This window comes from Mizuhopecten yessoensis, unplaced genomic scaffold, assembly GCF_002113885.1.
Source record: "Mizuhopecten yessoensis strain PY_sf001 unplaced genomic scaffold, ASM211388v2 scaffold7547, whole genome shotgun sequence".
Taxonomy (NCBI): Eukaryota; Metazoa; Mollusca; class Bivalvia; order Pectinida; family Pectinidae; genus Mizuhopecten; species Mizuhopecten yessoensis.
The window spans coordinates 975,144-1,000,119 of NW_018407102.1; the positions used below are offsets into that span (position 1 = coordinate 975,144).

Sequence of the window (24,976 nt, forward strand, 5' to 3'; positions counted from 1 at the left end):
CTTAGTGTGAGAAGTAATTAGAAGGAGAAGTCTGCCTACAGACTTGTTCCATGTATTTTTATGCTCGACTATTTTATGGAGTCTATAATCCTTCGGAAATGAAGCAAATACAAATGATGAAACACATTTTCTATAAAAAGTAATGAAGACATTCACTTTGGCATTTGGAAACACAAGCTCATTCAAGGTATTCTCAGACTTGACCATCATATGATAAGTTTGATAAAAATTCATAGAAAATAAAAAGATGGCAAATATGCTATGCACTGCCCTCATGACAATATCACAAGGGATTTAAAATGAAGGTCAAATTTCTCCCTTACAATTAGTTAAATTACACAAATATTCGCTGTAAGAGATTATCTTGTTAAAGATAGTACTTTTCGGTGGTTATAGTTTTATTTAACAGTGATAGAAATCTAGTACATGAATTATTTATAAATGGAGGGGGTCCTTACTTTTTCATGCTGGTTGTTGGCAGTATGAGTTATCCCCCCTATAGACTGCTGCAGAGTAGAGGTCGCTATCTGCAGCTTTTCGTTGACACTGCCTATTTTTTCTGCTGTGTCTCTTTCATGTATTTTCCTGCAGTCATAATAAAAACACAGATATAAACTACTTCCATATACAAAATACACGACTTTAAAACAAGGTCATTAAAGTGGGATGGAGACTATATGACAGGGACTTAAATTAGAACATTATCTAAGCATTTAGTAGCATTTTTATATGATCGCACTGATATATCTACATATTGGTGACAAGTTTCAAGTTAAATCACATCATGATTTATCATTACATATATGCTGCAGAGTATGTGCAATAATATAAAGATTTCATCTTAAATGTTATCATACTTTTCAAGTCAGCACAAAAGGGCCTAAAATATGACGATACCTATCACAGTAAAACAAATCTACTACAGAGTTACACACACCTTTGACTTATCTCCGCTGCCATCACCTTCTCAAACGACTTTTTCGTTTCTAGCACCTGTTTCTCAAGAATGGTAATTGAGTCGTCTAATTTGCCAAGAGTGTTTTTTGTCTTTCCTTTCTCAGTCTGAAAGTGAAATCAGGTCATTATATAGGTACATCATTTCAATACTAAATAACAAAAATTGGCATGCAATACTGACTTTGTACATGTAACATTCACTTTTATCCTCTCTGACCAAACTCCAATTAATTAACAGACACCTGTACAGTATAGTGTTTTAATGCCACAACGTCAAAGATGTGCCAGAAACAAATTCACAGGTTTTAAATTACACACTAAACCTTTGTATGCTGATGTTCTTACTTATCTAACTCTCTTATAGTCTCTATCTAAAGGGAAACAAAAACAACCCCTTGATTAAGAAAGGTCCTGTGTAGTTTCGTCAAAAATATAGCCTATAAAGTAATTACCAAGAGTATGACAGTGAAATTGTATTTTTCGCAACAGTGACCTATGACCAATAAAAGCAATATTTTAACTTGTCCAAGGCATTTAAAGTTAAACATACCTGTGAAGTTTTATCAAAATCTATAAAACAATGAGGCTGCAAGTGTGATGACAGAAAAATAGAAATATTAAACCATCCTCCAGCTTTGCATAGTCAGGGACACAAATATATATGTACTATACAATACTTTACAAAATGTGTCTGATCTTGCACATTTGATGTCATATACAAGCCCATTATGACACTTTTCCTACACCTGCATGGTCACACCTACCTTCATGAGGTCTTTGATCTCGACAGCCTGTTCATCTTGGACCTTCTTCAGCGTGCCAAGCCTCTTTTCCAACTCGTCCCGTGTAGCCCGCTCATACTCTCGTCTTGTGCCCTGGTCCTGCTGTAGGACCTGATACACACAATAAAGTTCAACAATAACAAGGTTACCGCGAGCGGTATATAATACGCCCGTCACACACTGAATGAGCAGTTGTTTGTATGATTGAAATATATGACGTATTTGTGAGTAATTGATATTAAAAGAGAAATCATTCAACATAACTGGTAGATCAATGAGTGCAATACAACATCATGGAACGCATGCATCGCATTAATGAAACCAAGGGGAATAACTCCAATAATTACGGTCGGATAATAATAGTTATCATACTTGTCCGAGTTTTCATGGTAATTAACCTTGTTGTGAAGTTTGAAGTTTATCCGTTAATAATTACTCGAGATATCGAGCGGACACTGTTTCGGCAAGTCCATAAAGGGGCATAACTCCACAAATTATGGTCGGATAATGGCGATTATCGAACTTGTCTGAGGTTTCATGGTAATTAATCTTGTTGTGGAGTTTGAAGTTAATCCGTTAATAATAACTTGAGATATCGAGCGGACACTGTTTCAGCAAGTCCATAAAGTGGCATAACTCCACAAATTATGGTCGGATAATGGCGGTTATCGAACTTGTCCGAGGTTTCATGGAAATTAACCTTGTTTTCGAAGTTTGAAGTTAATCCGTTAATAATTACTCGAGATATCGAGCGACACTGTTTCGGCAAGTCCATAAAGGGGCATAACTCCACAAATTATGGTCGGANTGTATTGACTGGATTATTCCTCTACAGTGAAACCTGTTCAAATCAAACATCACCAAGCCCAAGTTCGGATTGGAGAGGTTATTTCCTTATTAAAGTAAATTTGTGTCTGTAAAGGAATTTTACAATTATGTATAAGGACTGTTTACAGTGGGACTTTAGTAAAATTTGGTTTTATAAAGGTTTCCAGTTTATACAGGGGTATGGTTAGACATATTTCTCAAATGAATTTTGTGACAAGGATCCATTATGTTTATTACAAGTATATGAAGCTTATGTATTTCCATATGTTCAAAATCATCTTTTAGAGTTAACAAATGAAACAAACAAGATTGAGTCCTCAAAGAGACACTGACCCGCTCCAGCTGGAGGTACCTGTCCTGGACCTCCCCTCGGATTTTGATATCCTTTTCCATCAGTTTCTTGTTGAGGTCCTCCACAGTGTCCGCGACCTTGGTTGTCAAGGATAGCCGGTCAGCTTGTGTAGCATGTTCCCGCTCGCGTAGCACCATGTCCATGGAGTGGACAGTCTCGTCTCGTTTACGGTTCGCCTCCGCCAGCGACTGCTGTAGCTCGTTGATTCTAGAAATAGCCCAAAACACAGGGTTTGAGACTTTATAAATTATTCAGGGTTTGAGACTTTATAAATAAAACAATCAGCATTTGCCTTTACTAGAAATTATTAATTTAAAATCTTATTTTTGTTGAAATAATGCTTTTAACCATTCTTTTTTCGCATAAGCATGACCCAAATTTACTTTATACATCTTAATCTTATATTTATAAGATATGTATAACCGCTTTACCTGCAATAACTTTTATATGCTTTTGTAATTTTTATACATAACAAGCATGGCCCAAACTATACCTTGTCACTACCTGTATTAGTTGTTAGCATTTCTCATTATTTCACTTACTTTTGTTGCATACTTTGTTCAAGTCCACGTCGTTCAGAAACTTCATTTTCCTGTTTTGTTCGTACGTCAACCAGTACATCCCGTAGCTCTGTTAATCTGTAAAAACAAAATTTACAGACAACAATAGCCAACTCTTACTCTAGATAAATGAAAATACAATTCCCCCACCCCTTCCTTTTTTTTAAGTACAGGTATATGTGAATGAATGAAGGTTCATGTGAAAATCAACCCCAACCCCTTCCCCAGTAGGGTGCTCGACATATGTGTAGTGAGATTTGGCAAGGGAACACTGGTGCTATGTCATACGGCGTGTGTTATGATGAGACCATGATATTGTTGCATTGTTGTTATTAAAATTTGATTGTTTTATCAATAATTAAACTTGCTTCATTGACTCTGTTATATTTCAAGCTCCGACAAACAAATAATTTTAAGCTCACCCAACGAAAGATCTCAAAATAAACAAATCAAAAGATCTGCTCTTTGACAAATACAACATGCCACAAGTAGGTATCATTAGCTACTTAATGTTGAACGACTTTAACATGTTGTACGTTGAGGGTGGTTACCTGGTTTCCACCTGTCCTCTCAGGAGTGTAGCCTGCTGCTCTGACTGGGACTGGTTAGAGGTATGCTTTCTGAGGGCATCCAGCTACAATTGACAGAGAAACTTATCAATACAAGGTTTTACAGTGGCAGATAAAATCATCAGTCAATATGCTTATGGAGGAGGAGGTCACCAATCAATGACACACATATCACTGTTTCCATGTAAACAATGTCGTGATGTATTGAAGAACTGCAGGTAGTGCCGAGTACACACGGTTCATCACTGCCAGTCTTTGTATAATGATGGAGATAGCACAATGATCATCTGTCAGATAAGGAAACAACAGTAGTGGACCCCCTAATTAACCATCAGCTGTTTTATAACCTTAGATACGCACACAAATAAAGTTACTAATCATGGCCTAATGAATTAGATATATGTACAGAATGAGCTACAGTTTATAGCCTTAGACACGTTTACAGAAAAGTTACTAATCATGGCCTAAAGAATTAGATATATGTACAGAATGAGCTACTATTTATAGCGTTAGACACGTGTACAGAACAGGTTACTTCTTATAGCCTACTGAATTAGATATATGTACAGAATGAGCTACAATTTAGAGCCTTAGACACATGTACAGAATGAGCTACTATTTATAGCCTACTGAATTAGATATATGTACAGAATGAGCTACTATTTATAGCCTTAGACACATGTACAGAACAAGGAATCACTTACGGCCTAATGAATAATATGCTACTATTTATAGCCTTATTTACTATCTATAGCCTTAGATACGTTATATACACATAGAGAACAAGTTACTAACGTACTTACAGTATCTTGTGATCAAAAACTATTACTCAAAGTAAAGGAAGTAGGTGTATTGCAGCATAATAAAATAGCATTCATAAGCATTTCAAAGGAACTGTATATGGCATGGGTGGGCTTATTGCTAGGCATGGGCTAATTACTGGACATATGAAGTACAACCTTAGATCAAGTTCATTATTGCAACCACTTATAAGGTCAGTTACTACTTATCAATTAAGATACATGGATGTAAGCTTTTAAATTACGAATATATTCATGATAAGAATTATATTTATTACATAACAGTGGGAACTTCCTGAAGGTCCACTGATCTTAATTATAGTTTATTTCACCAACATGTGTGTAACACAAATTGTCATATGAACAAGCAGTCCTTTTGCCTAATATAAAATTATTTTAGGATGAAGTAAACACTCAAAAACATCTTAAAATCGTTTCGGTGGGTTTGGTTGATATGAATTAGAATGGGGATAACCCTACTGTGTTTTTCGGCGTCGCCAGTAAAACTCAATTTGCGACAGTATAATCTTGATATACCGCCACAAATTTCTAAATAAATAAGTAGGGTTATTCCTTAAATACACAAAAAATGGTTAGCTAAATAAAGCCCTATTTACACACAGTACATGCTAACTATAGTACAGGTACATGTACAAACTAAGAGATTACTGTCCACAAAATTAAAAGCAGAGATCAGATTACATAGACCTGATGTAGAAGATTCTAAAGGCATGGTTAGTTGTCTTGAGTTATGAGAGCACAAATCAATACCTGTAATGCATTAAGCTGCTGATCAAACAATAAAGTAGTTCCTATTTTGATCCGCAAATATTGATAGTGTCTCTCAATATCACAACTAATCTTGTAACCTGTTATACAACGACAGATGGTTTCATTGGGAATAACATGGACACACACGTCCCTACTTGAGAAAACGAAATGAAGATAAGTTTACTAGGAAGGATATGTTGGTGTGTACAGAAGGGGAGACAGGTGAGGTCATTGTAAAGGGAGGAATATGTCGGTGTGTACAAGGGGGAGACAGCTGAGGTCATTGTAAAGGGAGGAATATGTCGGTGTGTACAAGGGGGAGACAGCTGAGGTCATTGTAAAGGGAGGAATATGTCGGTGTGTACAAGGGGGAGACAGCTGAGGTCATTGTAAAGGGAGGAATATGTCGGTGTGTACAAGGGGGAGACAGCTGAGGTCATTGTAAAGGGAGGAATATGTCGGTGTGTACAAGGGGGAGACAGCTGAGGTCATTGTAAAGGGAGGAATATGTCGGTGTGTACAGGGGGGAGACAGCTGAGGTCATTGTAAAGGGAGGAATATGTCGGTGTGTACAGAAGGGGATACAGCTGAGTTCATTGTAAAGGGAAGAATATGTCGGTGTGTGAAGAAGGGGATACAGCTGAGGTCATTGTAAAGGGAGGAATATGTCGGTGTGTACAAGGGGGATACAGCTGAGGTCATTGTAAAGGGAGGAATATGTCGGTGTGTACAGAAGGGGATACAGCTGAGGTCATTGTAAAGGGAGGAATATGTCGGTGTGTACAGAAGGGGATACAGCTGAGGTCATTGTAAAGGGAGGAATATGGTTTGTGTGATAGAAGGGGAGACAACTGAGATCCATGTTTAGGGAGGAAATTTGATTAGTGTGTACATAAGTGACATCCAAGGTCATTTTATAGGGAGTAATATGGTTTGTGTGATAGAAGGGGAGACAACTGAGATCTATGTATAGGGAGGAATATGGTTTGTAGATATAGGAGGGGAGACAACTGAGGTCATTGTTTAGAAAGGAATATGGTCTGTGTGTAGAATAGGGGAGACGATTGAGATCCATGTATAGGGAAGAAATTTGGTTTGTGTGTATAGGAGAGGAGAAAGGTGAGGCCCATGTATAGAGAGGAATATGGTTTGTGTGATAGAAGGGGAGACAACTGAGGTCAATATATAGAAAGGAATATGGCTTGTGATTATTGGAGGGGAGACAGGTGAGGTCCATGTGTAGGAAGGAATATGTTTTGTGTGTATAGGAGGGGAGACAGATGAGGCCCATGTATAGGGAGAAATATGGTTTTTGTGATAGAAGGGGAGACAACTGAGGTCCATATATAGGAAGGAATATGGTGTGTGTGTATAGGAGGAGAGACAACAGAGATCCATGTATGGGGAGGAAATTTGGTTTGTGTGTATGGAAGGGGAAACAACTGAGGTCCATATATAGGAAGGAATATTGTGTGTGTGTACAGTAGGGGAGACAACTGAGGTCCATATGAAGGAAGAAATATTGTTTGTGTGTATAGTAGGGGAGACAACTGAGGTTCAAATGTAGGAAGGAATATGGTTTGTGTGTATAGGAGGGGAGACAGGTGAGGCCCATGTGTAGGAAGGAATATTGTTTGTGTGTATAGGAGGGGAGACAGGTGAGGTCCATGTGTAGGAAGAAATATTGTTTGTGTACATAGGAGGGGGGACAGGTGAGGCCCATGTGTAGGAAGGAATATGGTTTGTGTGTAGAAGGGGAGACAGGTGAGGCCCATGTGTAGGAAGGAATATTGTTTGTGTGTAAAGGAGGGGAGACAGGTGAGGCCCATGTATAGGAAGGAATATGGTCTGTGTGTATAGGAGGGGAGACAGGTGAGGCCCATGTATAGGAAGTAATATGGTTTGTGTGTATAGGAGGGGAGACAGGTGATGCCCATGTGTAGGAAGGAATATAGTTTGTGTGAATAGGAGGGGAGACAGGCGAGGTCCATGTGTAGGATGGAATATGGTTTGTGTGTATAGGAGGGGAGACAGGTGAGGTCCATGTGTAGGAAGGAATATTGTTTGTGTATATAGGAGGGGAGACAGGTGATGCCCATGTATAGAAAGGAATATGGCCTGCGTGTATAGGAGGGGAGACAGGTGAGGCCCAAGTATAGGAAGGAATATTGTTTGGGTGTATAGGAGGGGAGAAAGGTGACGCCCATGTGTAGGAAGGAATATTGTTTGTGTGTATAGGAGGGGAGACAGGTGAGGCCCATGTATAGGGAGGAATATGGTTTGTGTGTAGAAAGGTAGATGACTGAAGCCCATGTATGGAAAGGAATATGCATGGTTTGTACTGTGTAGAGGAAGACTCATCAAACATAACACTATATGCCTGTACCTGTGTTTGTTGCATGTTTACCAGGTTGAATGGGCTTTTAACATTCCTTTAAAAGTGGAAGAAATGAGGATGGGGAGTATGAAAAGTATTAAAGGGAGACGACTATAGGTATAAATGATCTAGGTATATCTTAGAGTACAACACAGTTACCTTCTCCTCCTGCAGGCAATGACAAAAATAGATACAAACATATAAACCGATGTAGCCAATCATCGTTTTATCACCGTAAAAATGGTTATTTAAACGGGAGGGGCATAGACATTAATGTCACTGGGAGGGGTTTATCACTGGTGCTTATACAAAAGGGCTGGGCCAATCACTGTAATATAAATGGGAGTAAAAACACTTATACATGTACATATCCTTAATTTATTATTGTCACTATTTGATATCATTGACAAGATTATAATAGTGACTGCTGTGGCCTTGACCTTGGTGTCATCTTATGATTTACTGATGTACATTTTTCAAAATTGAAGGAACAAAAAAATCACAAAATAAATTAAAATGCAATTAAGTCAACATTTCTTTGTGAAGACAGGAAGGGGAAGGCAGATACATATGTACAATAAATACTTTCATACTAGGGCAATTACTTTGTGAAAATGTAACCAAAATTTTAGGTTAAAGATGAGATACATCCCAAGGGAAACACTGTACTCTAAGGGTATATTGTGGACAATTTCATGTCACCTAAAAGTATACATATATCAGAATACATCTATATGTAACAAGTAAAAATAATGATAGAGCACTTTGCTGGTAAAAATCAATTAGTGACGCCAATTAGTGTGTCATAGTGAATGAGTCTAGATCATGGAAGAATCAATACAGCGACCTTCTTTAATATTTTATATCGCTAGTGAATTTATGTACACATAAAACCTGTCGTTTGTCAGCATGACCCGGATACCATTTCTGGATACAAACAGCCCTATTGGTCTGTAGACTCCACACAGCAGACAGGTATCTAACCGTTAAGTTACTCAGTATAATACTAATGTTGACGGTAACATTCAAAAACTTAAGATCTTAAGGTCCAAAGGATTAATCTAATTCTATTTTGTGAATCATTGACTCACTCAACCGTGGAAGGGTGCCAGTCTCCGCAGTGCTACTTCCCATAATGCTGGTACTTATTTTGACAGCTGAGTAGACTTTAACAGTAGGGAGAAAGTGTCTTTTTCAATGACACTACACCGGTAGCTTATTTCTCTCAGTGTGGTTAATTTATTATGATATTCAGATCAGTTGTTAAGGTCTGAATAGCATAATATGTCATCAATAAAAACTTTTAAATTGATGTGATTTTGAAAAACAGTGTTTTGTTTTGTGTTTCTGTCTTTTGGAAGTCAATTTGAATCCCTATAGATACAATTTTAACTGTGATTTTCAATATTTTAACATGTTTTAGATGGAAAGTTTGTGTTAACTTGTCCTTATGAGTTATAAATGTAATTAGGCTTTGAACAGTAGATTTGTCCAATAAGCACCTCACTTGAATGCTACAGCACAAACACTGTAACACCCACTTCACGCATTTCATATTCCACCTAGGTTACAGGAGTTGTGTGGGCTGGAGAAAACAAAGACAGCCTGGATATAACCCTAAAGTCATCATAGCAGAGCAAATGTTTTCCTCTTGCTAACACAACTCCAATGACAAAGGTGGGACGTAAAATGGTAGGGAGAGGGTGATACAGCGTCTGTGCTGCAATATTCAAGTGATGTGGAACTATGGGGATAAGATGCTGTTGAACGCACCGCCCCATTGCAATACAGAACACTGATATACCTCCAGTTTATGTCTAGGCAGACGCATATTTGGAAGTTATAACTTATATGTTGTATTCCCAGATGAAATTATGGCAAGCTTTGGTACTCTACATAAGGACCATGTTTGTGACAGGTAAATTATGCCAATATTTTGTATGTATATGATAAGATGTGATAACACACCTTGTTGATATTCATGTTAATCTGTTTACATTCCATCATAGGTTTATAGGAAATGTTTACTTTAAATATAACTGTTTACCTTGCTTTGAATACTACACTTTACAAGTGGTCATTCAATGTCAGTCTCATACAGAAGGCGACAATGATGTGACAATGTTTTGTTCCTTATAATGTGTTAGAGAAACCCACATGAATAACACAGAACCAATTCAAGAGGAGCTTTTGAAAGATCCCCCCAGTACTTACTGAGGAAAATGAGATGACAAACTTTAACTATCAGAATTAAAAGTTGACCGCCTGGCAGCCATCTTGTTCTTGTAATCAGTTCCAAAACTGAATATGCACAACTATGAACCAGCTTGAGAGTTTGACAGTTTAGCCTTTTTCAGCACTTTCTGAGAAATAGTAATAGCAAAAATGATTTAAGAATGGACAATAAATGGACAGACTAAGGACGATTGGTCCACCCCCCATCTGATGGCCTAGACTCTAGATCAGGAGGTATAGGTGGACCATGCTGTGACAGTAAATATAAACACTTTATCAGAAATCACTGTTCTTGATGCTGCAATGGCAAGGTTGTAAAGTAGTTACATACCTGAGCTCGGTTCTCATCCTCCAACTTCTTGGACTTGTTTTTTAAATCCCCTGACACTGCATTAAAGTCGGCGGCTTGTGAATCCACCTTGATTTTTAATGTTCGGAGGTCATCAGCCAGCTGAAAGGCAACTCGTTCTAGCTGGGACTTGGCTTGTAAAACCTCTTCAAGGTCAACACGCATTTCTGAAAGTCTGAAAAAAAAAATGTCCAGGTAATGGTCAGAAGACCAGACATGCCTACAAATGCAAACTTTGTTGTACACAATTATATTAGGCACTGCAAACAAGAGGCCAATTGAGCCCCAAAGATTAAGGGAAAGTCTCAACAAATTTGTGGCTTTGACAGTTTTACACATGACACTTTAAATCAACCCTGCAAACTCATTTATATCTCCAGCCAGCTTTTCAATGTGCAGGAGATGATAAGACTTACTTGGATCCCTGAATATCTCTCTTAGTAAGAAGTTCATTCTGACTGCTCTTCACAGCTTGTTCCACTCCTTTTGTGTGATTGACAAGGGAAGATAACGCTGACTTTTCATCTTGAAGTTTTTCCTCTGCATCTTTAATTCGTGTTCCAAGCTGAGATATAAGTTCATTGCTAATTTTAATCGCTGACTCCAGATTCTGTCTGGAGTTTCTCTCATCCCTGAGAATGTCTTCATTCCTGCGTGTGGATGATTTGATGTCCCCTTGTAACCGTAAAACCTCCTCCAGGAGTGCTCGGTTTGACTTCTCTGCCACTGAGAGCCGTACTTCCATCTGTCTAAAACGATCGTCCCCTTCATAGTCAATATACCCTGGACTGGTCTTACGACCTTGGAGGGGGACAAGCTGGCCCTCTTGCACTCGTGGAGTATTGATGTTAGGAAGTTGGCTGTACCGAGACTGGAGCTGGGCCGGGGGCCTGAACAAATGAAGGTACAGTATTAATACAACGTAACCAAAGTTGTTTGTCTAGATTTTATGGTCTAATATGTAAGAAGTATATTATTATGTAATGTGCAGTAATGTAATTTATACATAACCTGATTGACACTTAGTACAGATAGGTGTACATAGTGAACTGATCTTACATTATAATAATAGTTTGACATTTGTCCTCAAACATTGAGGACAAAAAATGTTGTTTTTTACATAATTTATCTTGACAGATTCAAAATCAAAGATTTTATTTATTTATGCATAACCAGTTCACTTTTACAACAGTTCAAAATGCTTACAAGGAACTATCACAACACAAAAAACCATGAGCTATAGGGCCTATGCGAGCATAATTATCTCTGGCCTATAACATTTTCATTCATACCATACAAACTGTGACCTATTTATCATACCATACAAACTGTAACCTATTTATCATACAATACAAACTGTAACCTATTTATCATACCATACAAACTGTTACCTATTTATCATACCATACAAACTGTGACCTAATACAGACTGTTACCTATTTATCACACCATACAAAGTGTGACCTATTTATCATACCATGCAAACGGTGATCTATTTGTCATACAATGCAAACTGTAACCTATTTATCATACCATACAGACTTTAACCTATTTATCATACCATACAAACTGTAACCTTTTTATCATACCATACAAACTGTGACCTATTTATCATACCATACAAACTGTGACCTAATACAGACTGTTACCTATTTATCACACCATACAAACTGTAACCTATTTATCATACCATACAAACTGTTACCTATTTATCATACCATACAAACTGTGACCTATTTATCATACAATGCAAACTGTAACCTATTTATCATACCATACAGACTGTAACCTTTGTATCATACCATACAAGCTGTAACCTATTTATCATACCATACAAACTGTAACATATTTATCATACTATACAAACTGTAACCAACTTATCATACAATACAAACTGTAACCTATTTATCATACCAGACAGACTGTAACCTATTTATCATACAATACAAACTGTAACCTATTTATCATACCAGACAGACTGTAACCTATTTATCATACAATACAAACTGTAACCTATTTATCATACCAGACAAACTGTGACCTATTTATCATACAATGCAAACTGTAACCTATTTATCATACCATACAGACTGTAATCTATTTATCACAACATACACACTGTAACCTATTTATCACAACATACAGACTGTAACCTATTTATCACAACATACAGACTGTAACCTATTTATCACACCATACAAACTGTAACCTATTTATCACACCATACAAAGTGTGACCTATTTATCATACCATACTAAGTGTGACCTATTTATCATACCATACAAACTGTAACCTTTTTATCATACCATACAAACTGTTACCTATTTATCATACCATACAGACTGTAACCTATGTATCATACCATACAGACTGTAACCTATTTATCACAACATACAAACTGTAACCTACTTATCATATCATACAAACTGTGACCTATTTATCATACCATACAGACTGTAACCTTTGTATCATACCATACAAACTGTAACCTATTTATCATACAATACAGACTGTAACCTATTTATCATACCATACAGACTGTTACCTATTTACCATACAATACAAACTGTAACCTATTTATCATACCAGACAAACTGTGACCTATTTATCATACAATGCAAACTGTGACCTATTTACCACACCATACAAACTGTGATCTATTTATCACACCATACAAACTGTGACCTATTTATCACACCATACAAATTGTGACCTATTGATCATACCATACAAAATGTAACCTATTTATCATACCATACAAACCGTGACCTATTTATCATACCATACAGACTGTAACCTTTGTATCATACCATACAAGCTGTAACCTATTTATCATACCATACAAACTGTAACATATTTATCAAACTATACAAACTGTAACCAACTTCTCATACAATACAAACTGTAACCTATTTATCATACCATACAAAGTGTGACCTATTTATCATACCATACAAAGTGCGACCTATTTATCATACCATACAAAGTGTGACCTATTTATCATACCATCCAAAGCGTGACCTATTTATCATACCATACAAAGTGTGACCTATTTATCATACCATACAAACTGTGACCTATTTATCATACTATACGAACTGTAACCAATTTATCATACAATACAAACTGTAACCTATTTATCATCCCATACAGACTGTAACCTATTTATCATACAATACAAACTGTAACCTATTGTTCATACCATACAGACTGTTACCTATTTATCACACCATACAAACTGTAACCTTTTTATCATACCATACAAACTGTGACCTATTTATCGCACCATACAAACTGTGACCTATTTATCACACCATACAAACTGTGACCTATTTATCACACCATACAAACTGTGATCTATTTATCACACCATACAAACTGTGACCTATTTATCATACCATACAGACTGTAACCTATTTATCACCCCATACAAACTGTAACCTATTTATCATACCATACTAACTGTGACCTATTTATCATACCATACAAACTGTGACCTATTTATCATATTTTACAAACTGGAACCTATTTATCATACGATACAAACTGTGACCTATTTATCATACCATACAAACTGTAACCTTTTTATCATACCATACAAACTGTTACCTATTTATCATACCATCCAAACTGTGACCTATTTATCATACAATACAAACTGTAACCTATTTATCATACCATACAAACTGTGACCTATTTATCACACCATACAAATTGTGACCTATTGATCATACCATACAAAATGTAACCTATTTATCATACCATACAAACTGTGACCTATTTATCATACTATACAGAATGTTGACATATATATTTGTCACTGATGAACTTATATATACTGCCTTGCTATGGAAATTATTTATTTGGGATTTGAAAGCATAAGAAACACTCTAACAAAATGTTTTCTACGTTGTATTTCAATCAATGATGAATTTGTTACAGATCATTCCTGGTGAGTTTTGCACTCTCTTTAACCTGAACACAGAAGACTAGCTCACACAAGTTGACTATCACCAGGTATTGGTGAGTCGGAAGTCATGTATAAAGTACACGCTCATTAACTATTCAACCACAAAATGGAACACACAAAGCTGATTTGTTGATAAGTGACTCCTCTTTCAAAAACACTGACATAAAAATTAAACAAATGGTTTATGTAAATGAACAAAAATAACAGAAATTGATAATTCCCAAACCAGGCTGGGACTACTTTCTAACATGCGATTAAATGAGAGCAAGTGTGGGTAGGTGGATACTCAAACACGTTAATGTCTCCAAGCTTTCACTCATTACCATGAAAGATAACGGAATAAATTATTGCTGTTGTCTAGGGCTCTTTCTGGCTAATTAATAAACCCATAACCCGATTCCTTAGGTGTCAATAAATTATAAAGATTCACCAAACATTTATACAGTACTGGAAAAAAAGTAATTAAACCCAAGCTTTTGTTCGACTTTTTGTCTGTAACTATCATAAAACATGGCTTTGGGAGGATTACCTCAGGGACACAGGTCTCGGTCATACACATCGAGGTTAATCATGACATATTATTATACCTCAACTTTATTACAGTGTGTCTAATTCGACGATACTGGTCACATGACAGGGCATTAAAACATTATATCACCCTTACACCGTCAGGTTTCTCCGGTCATATTTCCTTTATTGGAGCCTCTCTAGAAGCATTGGCAAGGGCCACTTCACCCTAATTCCGATTGACGGAAGCGGACAACAACAACACCAAATCAACCTGATCGTCTCTACTTCACCTTCGTGAAACCTGATTAACCTCAGACACATAGTGTGTCAGTATAGAATTTTTTACATATCATTTCATGCTGTATCAATATAAATTTCAAAGTGTGTCAATAATATTTCAAATGTGTCAATATACATTTCATAGTGTGTCAATATAATTTTCAAATTGTGTAAACATTGTACAGCATTTATTCGGGAATAATCCAGTTCTACACGCATCCGGCTTTAAAATTAATTTGCTGCCTGGGCTTATCCACAATCATAAGCAGCAGGTTGGTTGGCATACATTATCAACTACAGAAACAATATGTTTCGAAAGAAATTTATTACTTGTATGAAAACTACAAAAAATCAATCCCCCTATAAACAGTGAGATATTAATTATTTAGTTAATCACTTGTGACCAAGTAAAAAACACAATAACAGTGCAGTGATGCTTTCTTTATAACATGATATTTAAACCAGAACATGTTCTGAAACCTTAGTATATTACCTCTCCACTGACCTGATCCACACAACCAGTCAAGGCATTTCTATACTAACATAGCATAACATAGCAAATTTATCTACTGTTGCCATGTGTAATGTCCTAGGTACCATCCACAATTATGTAATGGTGTAGTGTCCAATGAATTGTTCACATGTGTAATGTCATACATGTAGGTACTGTCCACATGTGTGACAATACACATGTGGTCACTACCTACATGTATGACAATACACATGTGTACAGTACTTACACGTATGACATTACACATGGGGACAGTACCATCATGAATGACATTAAACATGGGGGAAGTAACAATATGTACGACATTATACATGTGGGAAGTACCTACATGTATAATGTCAGACATGTAGGAACGGTCCACATGTATAATGGCATACATGTAGGTACAGTCCACATGTGTAATGCCATACATGTAGGTACCGCCCACATGTATAATATCATACATGTATGTACTGTCCACATGTTTAATGTCATACATGTGGGTACTTTCCACATGTATAATGTCGTACATATTGTTACTTCCAACATGTGTAATGTCAGACATGTAGGAACGGTCCACATGTATAATGTCGTACATATTGTTACTTCCCCCATGTTTAATGTCATACATGTGGACAGTCCCTACCTGTCTGACAATACACATGTGGTCACTACCTACATGTATGACATGACACATGTGGACAGTACATTCATGTATGACATTACAAATGTGGACAGTACATTCATGTATGACATTCCACATGTGGACAGTACCTGCATGTATGACATTACGCATGTGGGAAGTAACAATACGTATGACATTATACATGCGGACAGTACCTACATGAATGACAATACACATGTGGACAGTCCCTACCTGTCTGACAATACACATGTGTACAGTACCTACATGTCTGACATTATACATGTAGGTACTTTCCACATGTGTAATGCCATACATGTAGGTACGGTCCACATGTGTAATGCCATCCCTGTAGGTTCTGTCCACACGTGTAATGTCATACAGGTAGTTACTGCCCACATGTGTAATGTTATACATGTAGGTACTTTCCACATGTGTAATGTTATACATGTAGGTACTATCCACATGTGTAATGCCATACATGTAGGTACTTCCCACATGTGTAAAGTCATACATGTAGGTAGTGTCCACATGTATAATGGCATACATGTAGGTACCGCCCACATGTATAATGTCGTACATATTGTTACTTCCAACATGTGTAATGTCACACATGTAGGTACTGTACACATGTGTAATGTCCTAGGTACAATCCACAATTATGTAATGGTGTAGTCTCCAATGAATTGTTCACATGTTTAATGTCATTCATGATGGTACTGTCCCCATGTGTAATGTCATAAATGTAGGTACTGTCCCCATGTGTAATGTCATACATGTAGGTACTGCCCACATGTATAATGTCATACATATTGTTACTTCCCACATGTGTAATGTCATACATGTAGGTACTGTCCACATGTATAATGTCATACATATTGTTACTTCCCACATGTGTAATGTCATACATGTAGGTACTGCCCACATGTGTAATGTTATAGGTCCTAATAAAATGTACAATACCTCATGCCAAATCTTGTTTTAGATACTTATAAACCACTCTATGAATCTAATCAACTCCAACCAAAAATATTTGTTAGTAGCAAGAATATATATCACTATCTAGCATGCAAATTAGGTTACTATAGAAAGTTGCTTGAAGCAGGTATTTTGAAAACATTCATTATACTCAGGAAGACTCAGTATCAAATTCTGTTCAATAATTTAAAATCGACAACATGGGAGAAAAACTTTTTACATATAATATATATTTCATTTGTTTTCAAAAGTATTCTTTATAATGCTCTCCTCTTTTATACATGATGATGATTTCCTTTGTAACCGTGCTACATGTATGTACATGGGAAGTGGCTATACAGAGTGCCGACAGCTGTCGTTATTAGTAAGTGGTTATATTGTTGAGCGGAAGCAGTAAGCCAAAGTTCCGCTTACCCAGAAATATCTAGAAGAGAAGGTGAGTCGCTCCACCGCCGTCTGGCCCTATATGACATCTTTGTTTAATTCAGCAACATCCAATCAAACGCTACTATATCAGTCACATGACCCTTGTTTGTCCTCAGCTGATTACCACAACAAAGAAGGATAAAAATAATACAGACAACATGATGACAAATTGTAATGTTCTTATCTTGACCCTCTTAGTTACTGTGAAAAGTGACATAACACAACAAGGTATAATCAAAATAGGGAAAAAATCATTGGTGGATCATATACCTGGTATGCATTTAGGGTCTCTTGTTAAAATAAAACACCATAGCCACTTTTGATTATCACGATCCAAACAGTTGGACCAGAATTGTTCGTTTTTGAAATAAGGTCAGACAGGCTAGATCTGATGCATGCTGCTGTCAGGAGAGCCTTGACAAAGCCTTGCAAGGCTTGCATGAATATTTGCAGGTCCGGTAGGATTTATACCCATTTGTTACATTCAAAAACAGACAAACCGGTCGTTCCGCATAAACAAACAGGCCCCATGTAACAGAAGGGTTCTAATTAAATGTCTTTGTTGGCGATTTAAAGTCCTATAATTGAAAATAATTACATAAATCTGGGTGATAATGATAAGGTCTAGTCAGTAAGTGTAATGTATTGACCATTACATGTAAAAGAAAATCATACTCATATTCATAACATTCCATTCCCAAACCCACCTTGAACTAATTTCACAGCACCATCAATTTACTAGAAAGGTGTCCATTTAATTATAACATTGGGTTAAATCTATAACCTGTGAATGCTTCGTCCAGGCAAATGTAATCAAATCCGGGGCAAATGTACATGTATGATGTACGATCATACAATATTGTCCCTGACAAGCACCACTGCACAGTAACCCACACATAACAGTATTAGTACCAGTGATGTATTGTTCTCAACAGGCATCAGGTCACCACCAGGGATATACCCATTGTACGCCTCAGGATATACTCAGTAGGTACCAATTACATGATTATATAATGTCAGAACACACCTCATTTCCTCTAATTCTTCTACACTCAGCAGACAATGATACTTTCTACATCTTACTCAAGTTCGATTAACTCATTGCACAGAACAGCTTATCAAACCACTTAATGGAATATTTTACATTATTATATTATCAATTGCAAACAGGGGTAATTGAATATATTTTTTTTGGACATTTATAGATTTTACCATGCAGTCAAAATTCTAAAAAGGTTGTCAGGAATTGATGTTTGTGATAATCTAATGGAATATTCTAAATCAGGGCCGATAAGAATAATACCATCGCCATCAATTATATTGATTTGGATGTATAGAGGCAGCAATGCCTGCGTCCACTAATATCCTATTAAATCCTATTAAAATCATTTCCAATGTACATGTAGGTGTCAGCACTCACTGGTATTCATATACAATTATTGTTTGTTAGCATTTGTTCACACTGACATGGCAACCAATGAAAACAGAAATCTCAATAAAACATATACAGTATAAATTAAATACACTAGGCTTTTTAATGCCATGCCCAACAGTTGTACAAACACTGTGTGGTGAAACCTTTACAGTGACGCAAGGAGAGAGCCACCTGATAGTGGGCAGAGTTCAATTTTTACTGGAGTTTGCAATTATTTTATACATAAATAATACAATATATTAAATGAGGTCAAGTTTAATAGCGCAATACAGAACTATCCCATTGTTTCTAACAGCAACTGTTTTGTTTTTCACCAAACTGGTATCATAGGTGTCCACTAAATGTAAGAGAATCAATACTTACAACTGTATCAGTAATCAATACTTACAACTGTATCAGGAATCAATACTTCCAACTGTATCAGTAATCAATACTTACAACTGTATCAGGAATCAATACTTACAACTGTATCAGGAATCAATACTTACAACTGTATCAGGAATCAATACTTACAACTGTATCAGGAATCAATACTTACAACTGTATCAGGAATCAATACTTACAACTGTATCAGGAATCAATACTTACAACTGTATCAGGAATCAATACTTACAACTGTATCAGGAATCAATACTTACAACTGTATCAGGAATCAATACTTACAACTGTATCAGGAATCAATACTTACAACTGTATCAGGAATCAATACTTACAACTGTATCAGGAATCAATACTTACAACTGTATCAGGAATCAATACTTACAACTGTATCAGGAATCAATACTTACAACTGTATCAGGAATCAATACTTACAACTGTATCAGGAATCAATACTTACAACTGTATCAGGAATCAATACTTACAACTGTATCAGGAATCAATACTTACAACTGTATCAGGAATCAATACTTACAACTGTATCAGGAATCAATACTTACAACTGTATCAGGAATCAATACTTACAACTGTATCAGGAATCAATACTTACAACTGTATCAGGAATCAATACTTACAACTGTATCAGGAATCAATACTTACAACTGTATCAGGAATCAATACTTACAACTGTATCAGGAATCAATACTTACAACTGTATCAGGAATCAATACTTACAACTGTATCAGGAATCAATACTTACAACTGTATCAGGAATCAATACTTACAACTGTATCAGGAATCAATACTTACAACTGTATCAGGAATCAATACTTACAACTGTATCAGGAATCAATACTTACAACTGTATCAGGAATCAATACTTACAACTGTATCAGGAATCAATACTTACAACTGTATCAGGAATCAATACTTACAACTGTATCAGTAATCAATACTTACAACTGTATCAGGAATCAATACTTACAACTGTATCAGTAATCAATACTTACAACTGTATCAGGAATCAATACACATATACATTTGTAGAGCTTCCCTGAGAAGAAGTTAACTTAGTTTCTCTTGCAAAAAACTTAAATTAGCTTCCCTGGAGAAAAACATTAATTTGTTCACCTTAATATTAAACACAATTCAACAATAATTGACACGGAAGACGTGTATATACGCCGGCCTCCATCAATCACAGTACAAATATATTTCCTCTGTGAGCTGTCCACCACCAACACTTCCAATCAGTACAACAGTCTGTGAATGATTTCAGTAACAAGCAGGTCAAACACTTGAAGATAATTTCCAATGAACATTCCAAAGTTTAGAATTTCTATAAAACATCAAAGGTTCCTGGTAGTCTGTTCCCAGAGTACCTAGCCAGGTAATATAAGTTGACACAAAATCAATGATTTTCAATGGTAGGGTTATTAGGGGTTTACAGCCAGAGATACTTTAACAATCCCAAAGCTGATCACCATTCCTGAGACTGCAAAGTTAGAAACAGCCAGGTATATATGGCCTCTAACTCTTCAAAACTAATGATAGCTGTGATCTGTCTGTGACGCCAACTATGCATGCTAAATATATTCCTGTCTTTATTTGCCAACATTCCAGTTCGTGTATATGTTTGTACACCTTGGAGACTTTCTCACGTCAAGTTTATTTAGGTCAACCCATATCCTTCTCCTACATGTATATTTTATAGATATTATTCTAAACATGTATCTATACGTGTAAAGTGTTAATACTAACATCGCCTGACAAATGTTTTCCTTACTGGACTAGATAATAAATTTGTTTATCAATATATGGACTGAAAACATAACTGCACTCTAAATAAACCTTGAAAATGGTTTATTGTAAAGACTGCACTTCTGAATAAATCGCGAAAGAGCACACTTCGGTTTTCAGTGTATAAATCAATTGACCAATTTATTATCTTGTCCAATCCTTAACTAACGATAAAGAATTCCATTTATCAGATACTTGTTTGTGATATGGGTTGTTTTGCATGTGGGATACTGCTATAGCTATGCATAATATGAAATATCAGGAACTGAGCTATATCTACCTGATACACAACACATTTGTTATGCCTCATTTACCATGTTACACTCAATTTGCGTTTTTGCTAATAAGTTTTAATGTTGTGCTAAAATATTTACAATGCATATATCATTTGAGAAAAATGTAATAATATGATGAGTTCTACCCCGTAACAATCCAAAGTCCTATGGGCCATGAGCCCAACAGGCTGATGTGGACGTTTGTGTCGACTCACCATTCATTATACTTGTCATTGGTTTCCAACAAAACAGGAACAGTAATGAAATATTAACAGGAGTATTTTGTTCAGGCCAATCTACCAGCAACATGTCAGTCAACACATTCTAACATGGTCATCAGGATTTCACAGTGGAAACCTTTCCTGTGGGTCGATCTAATCAAGTCAATTTACAGAAACTGTAAGTAGTCACTGGTAGATCTGACAGACAATCCATACCTACTAACATACAAGATATTATCCAGCCTGGCATACCCTTCCTGATGATGACAAGTGATAGATGTCTATACATCATAGAGGATTAAACATACTTATATGCTTATACATTCAAAAAAATAAAAGGAAAAAGATACAAGGAATTTCATCAGCGAACCAAACAGGGGACAACAGCTTAACCCAAAGGTAACAACATACAGCATGCTACCGGGGCTACTTTCAATAAAAAAAAAAATTAAAAAAAATTGAATGATAACTTAAAACAAACAGAAGGCTTTATGATGAAAATAAAGTTGGCATTCTAGTTAGCTGATTGATCAGAGGAAAACATCTGTAGTGAAAATTATGAAAATGAAAAAAAAATTGTCAGCTTATTTAGGATGTAATCATTACAAAATAGCCATTTTTTCACAGGGTTGAAATTTACATGATCGTATAAATTTATCTGTGCAATAATGTGACACATGCACCTATTATCAGTGATATCAACTGCAATGCAGCCTACCATTGCTACTACATAGTATATATATATACATGTACCACAAGTACAAAGGGTAGGATTAGCTACTTGTGACAGGTACATGTGCCATGAATAAGATATATACCTCCTGCATAAAAGAAATGCATAAAGATACATTTATCCCTACCAAAAGGTAAATCCTGGTTTTTTTTAAACAATTGGCATCAATCAATTTATGAGAAGAAGATAGAAGTCCTAATATTTATGTAATAGTCAATTCCAAACCTTCCTACAACTGTCAAGTGACAGTAAAATATTTTATGAACATAGGTTTTGAGCTACAGATAAAAATGTCAGCTACTGGTGCTGTTGAACAACTGTAAACATTAGGAAGTAATCAATATCACATTTTTAAACCTCTAATTTAAAGTTTCAGCCAACAGCTGTAATTTACAAAAGATACATGTATTCTAACATCAAACAAAACAGTGAACACCCACTTACATTTGGAATAATACTGTCGACTGTTAATATTTGTGCGCAAATGTTTTTTTTTTTAAATTCAATATAAAGTGTGGCAGGCATTGCAGAACTTCAAAATAAACTGTACAACTGACACTTTGATGTTTGTCAAGTAATCTTTACAACCGTTACATCTATCATTTATGTCTGCCATTACTACAGAAGTTTCAATAAACCTCTTTTATTCCATTCTGTCATAAAAACACAATAAATGTCTGGCTCGTTATGGATTTTTATGACAAAGACAGACAAATTTCTACACCACATGAATCATCCTACAATATTTTATAAATAGTTATCAATTTAAAATCACATCAGCTAGACTCGGTGGAAAATTCAGGTTTTAAATTCAGTCAAACCGATTTTTAATTTTAATGCAGACCCAAATCATCTCAAAAATTTTTTAACCAGATTTTGTTTTCTCCTTAAAAACCGCAGTGTCAGGATGATAACCCATTAGAACCTAGTGATTATAAAATGATCAATATTGGTATGTGTTATAGTGGGGTGTAGTGGTAAGACAGCTATCTGTAGGTTGGTGAATACTATCTAATCAATACATTTTCTTATATAGTACCAGCTATACCCTGGCTGTCACAATTTAAGGCGCTTTCATACTTTGTTCATCAGCTGGGACAAAATTCCTCTATAGTGAAACCTGTCTAAACCATACAGCACCCTAAATATTTAAATGCAGAATAACCAACTTTTCAGACTGAATAGGATCAATTTTGACAGGTTTCCATATTACATTCTGCTTGAGTATATTGATGTAGATTGAAACCCATTAGGATTTAGTAATACTAACAAACTTTGTTGTTTCTTGTACTACGCCACTTATTGTTATCATGGTGGCCTTAAATCCCAGGTGGAGATATCAACCACAGCATCAATCCTACTGCACTTGATCACACTCGTTATGACTGCTGAAACAGACGCGGAATCAAGCCTGTCTCAGACAGCACAGCAATAAACATACTTATAAATAGGAATTCAATAAAATTAAGGTTTAATGACAGTGTCACTGAAAAAGTGACTTTTCAAACAACTTCTAGAAGGTTATAGAGTATTCTCATTTATAATAAGTAAACTCTAGGAAATACTCTTCTGTAAAGTGTGTTAAAACAATTAACAATGATGACATAAATTACTGTCAAATTACCAAAGTCACTTTGCTTGCGAGACAGACAGGAAGGACGGTGTCTGAGAAGACACCTAAGATTTAAACTACAACATTAAGAACAGACATCTTACCGCCGGGCTCTGTCAGCTGCTACAGCCATGTTTGATTTAGGACTTGGATTTTTTAGATATCTGGGTGCATCATGCAACTTCCTCCAAAAAAGCGTATTTTCCATGCTCTGAGACACTCATGAAGAATTGTTTTCACTTCTCTCGCGTAAGAAAAGTATACATGTGTAAATATACGCAATGCACAACTCCAATAATGAAAACAAAATAACTCTGAATTGTCAACGGATTAAAATCCAGTTGTCACTGAACCCCATACTGGATAGGTCGTCAGGTACACTGACCATCACATATACTTGAACAGGATGTAAGAATCTCCTATACACCATTATAGATCTACAGGTATCAATGACAAGATTCCTTGTAACCACAGTTAGGTTGTCACAGATTCTGTGTGACCACAGTTAGCTATATAGGTCGTCACAGATTCTGTGTGACCACAGTTAGCTATAAAGGTTGTCACAGATTCTGTGTGACCACAGTTAGGTTGTCACAGATTCTGTGCGACCCCAGTTAGGCTATATCTTTATACAGTCACAAGATTC

At 36.1% G+C, this 24,976-nt stretch overlaps 1 protein-coding gene across 5 annotated transcripts in view; it reads right to left on the reverse strand.

Moving 5' to 3' along the window:
- The window catches only part of LOC110453942 (paramyosin-like), a 52,793-nt gene that overhangs the window by 19,103 nt on the left and 8,714 nt on the right, over nt 1–24,976 (reverse strand). For 3 of the 5 annotated variants that reach the window (XM_021503199.1, XM_021503196.1, XM_021503200.1), the window contains exons 2-10: nt 17,865–17,992; nt 10,997–11,470; nt 10,563–10,755; nt 4,031–4,113; nt 3,462–3,557; nt 2,901–3,126; nt 1,722–1,850; nt 938–1,062; nt 459–585 (exon numbers count right to left, since the gene is read on the reverse strand). In XM_021503199.1, coding sequence (XP_021358874.1) covers nt 459–585; nt 938–1,062; nt 1,722–1,850; nt 2,901–3,126; nt 3,462–3,557; nt 4,031–4,113; nt 10,563–10,755; nt 10,997–11,470; nt 17,865–17,923 — 1,512 coding nt within the window. In that variant the 5' untranslated portion in view covers nt 17,924–17,992. Of the gene's footprint in view, nt 1–458; nt 586–937; nt 1,063–1,721; nt 1,851–2,900; nt 3,127–3,461; nt 3,558–4,030; nt 4,114–10,562; nt 10,756–10,996; nt 11,471–17,864; nt 17,993–20,820; nt 21,281–24,976 lie in introns of those variants that run through there. The other 2 variants (XM_021503197.1, XM_021503198.1) reach the window with 2 other exon arrangements.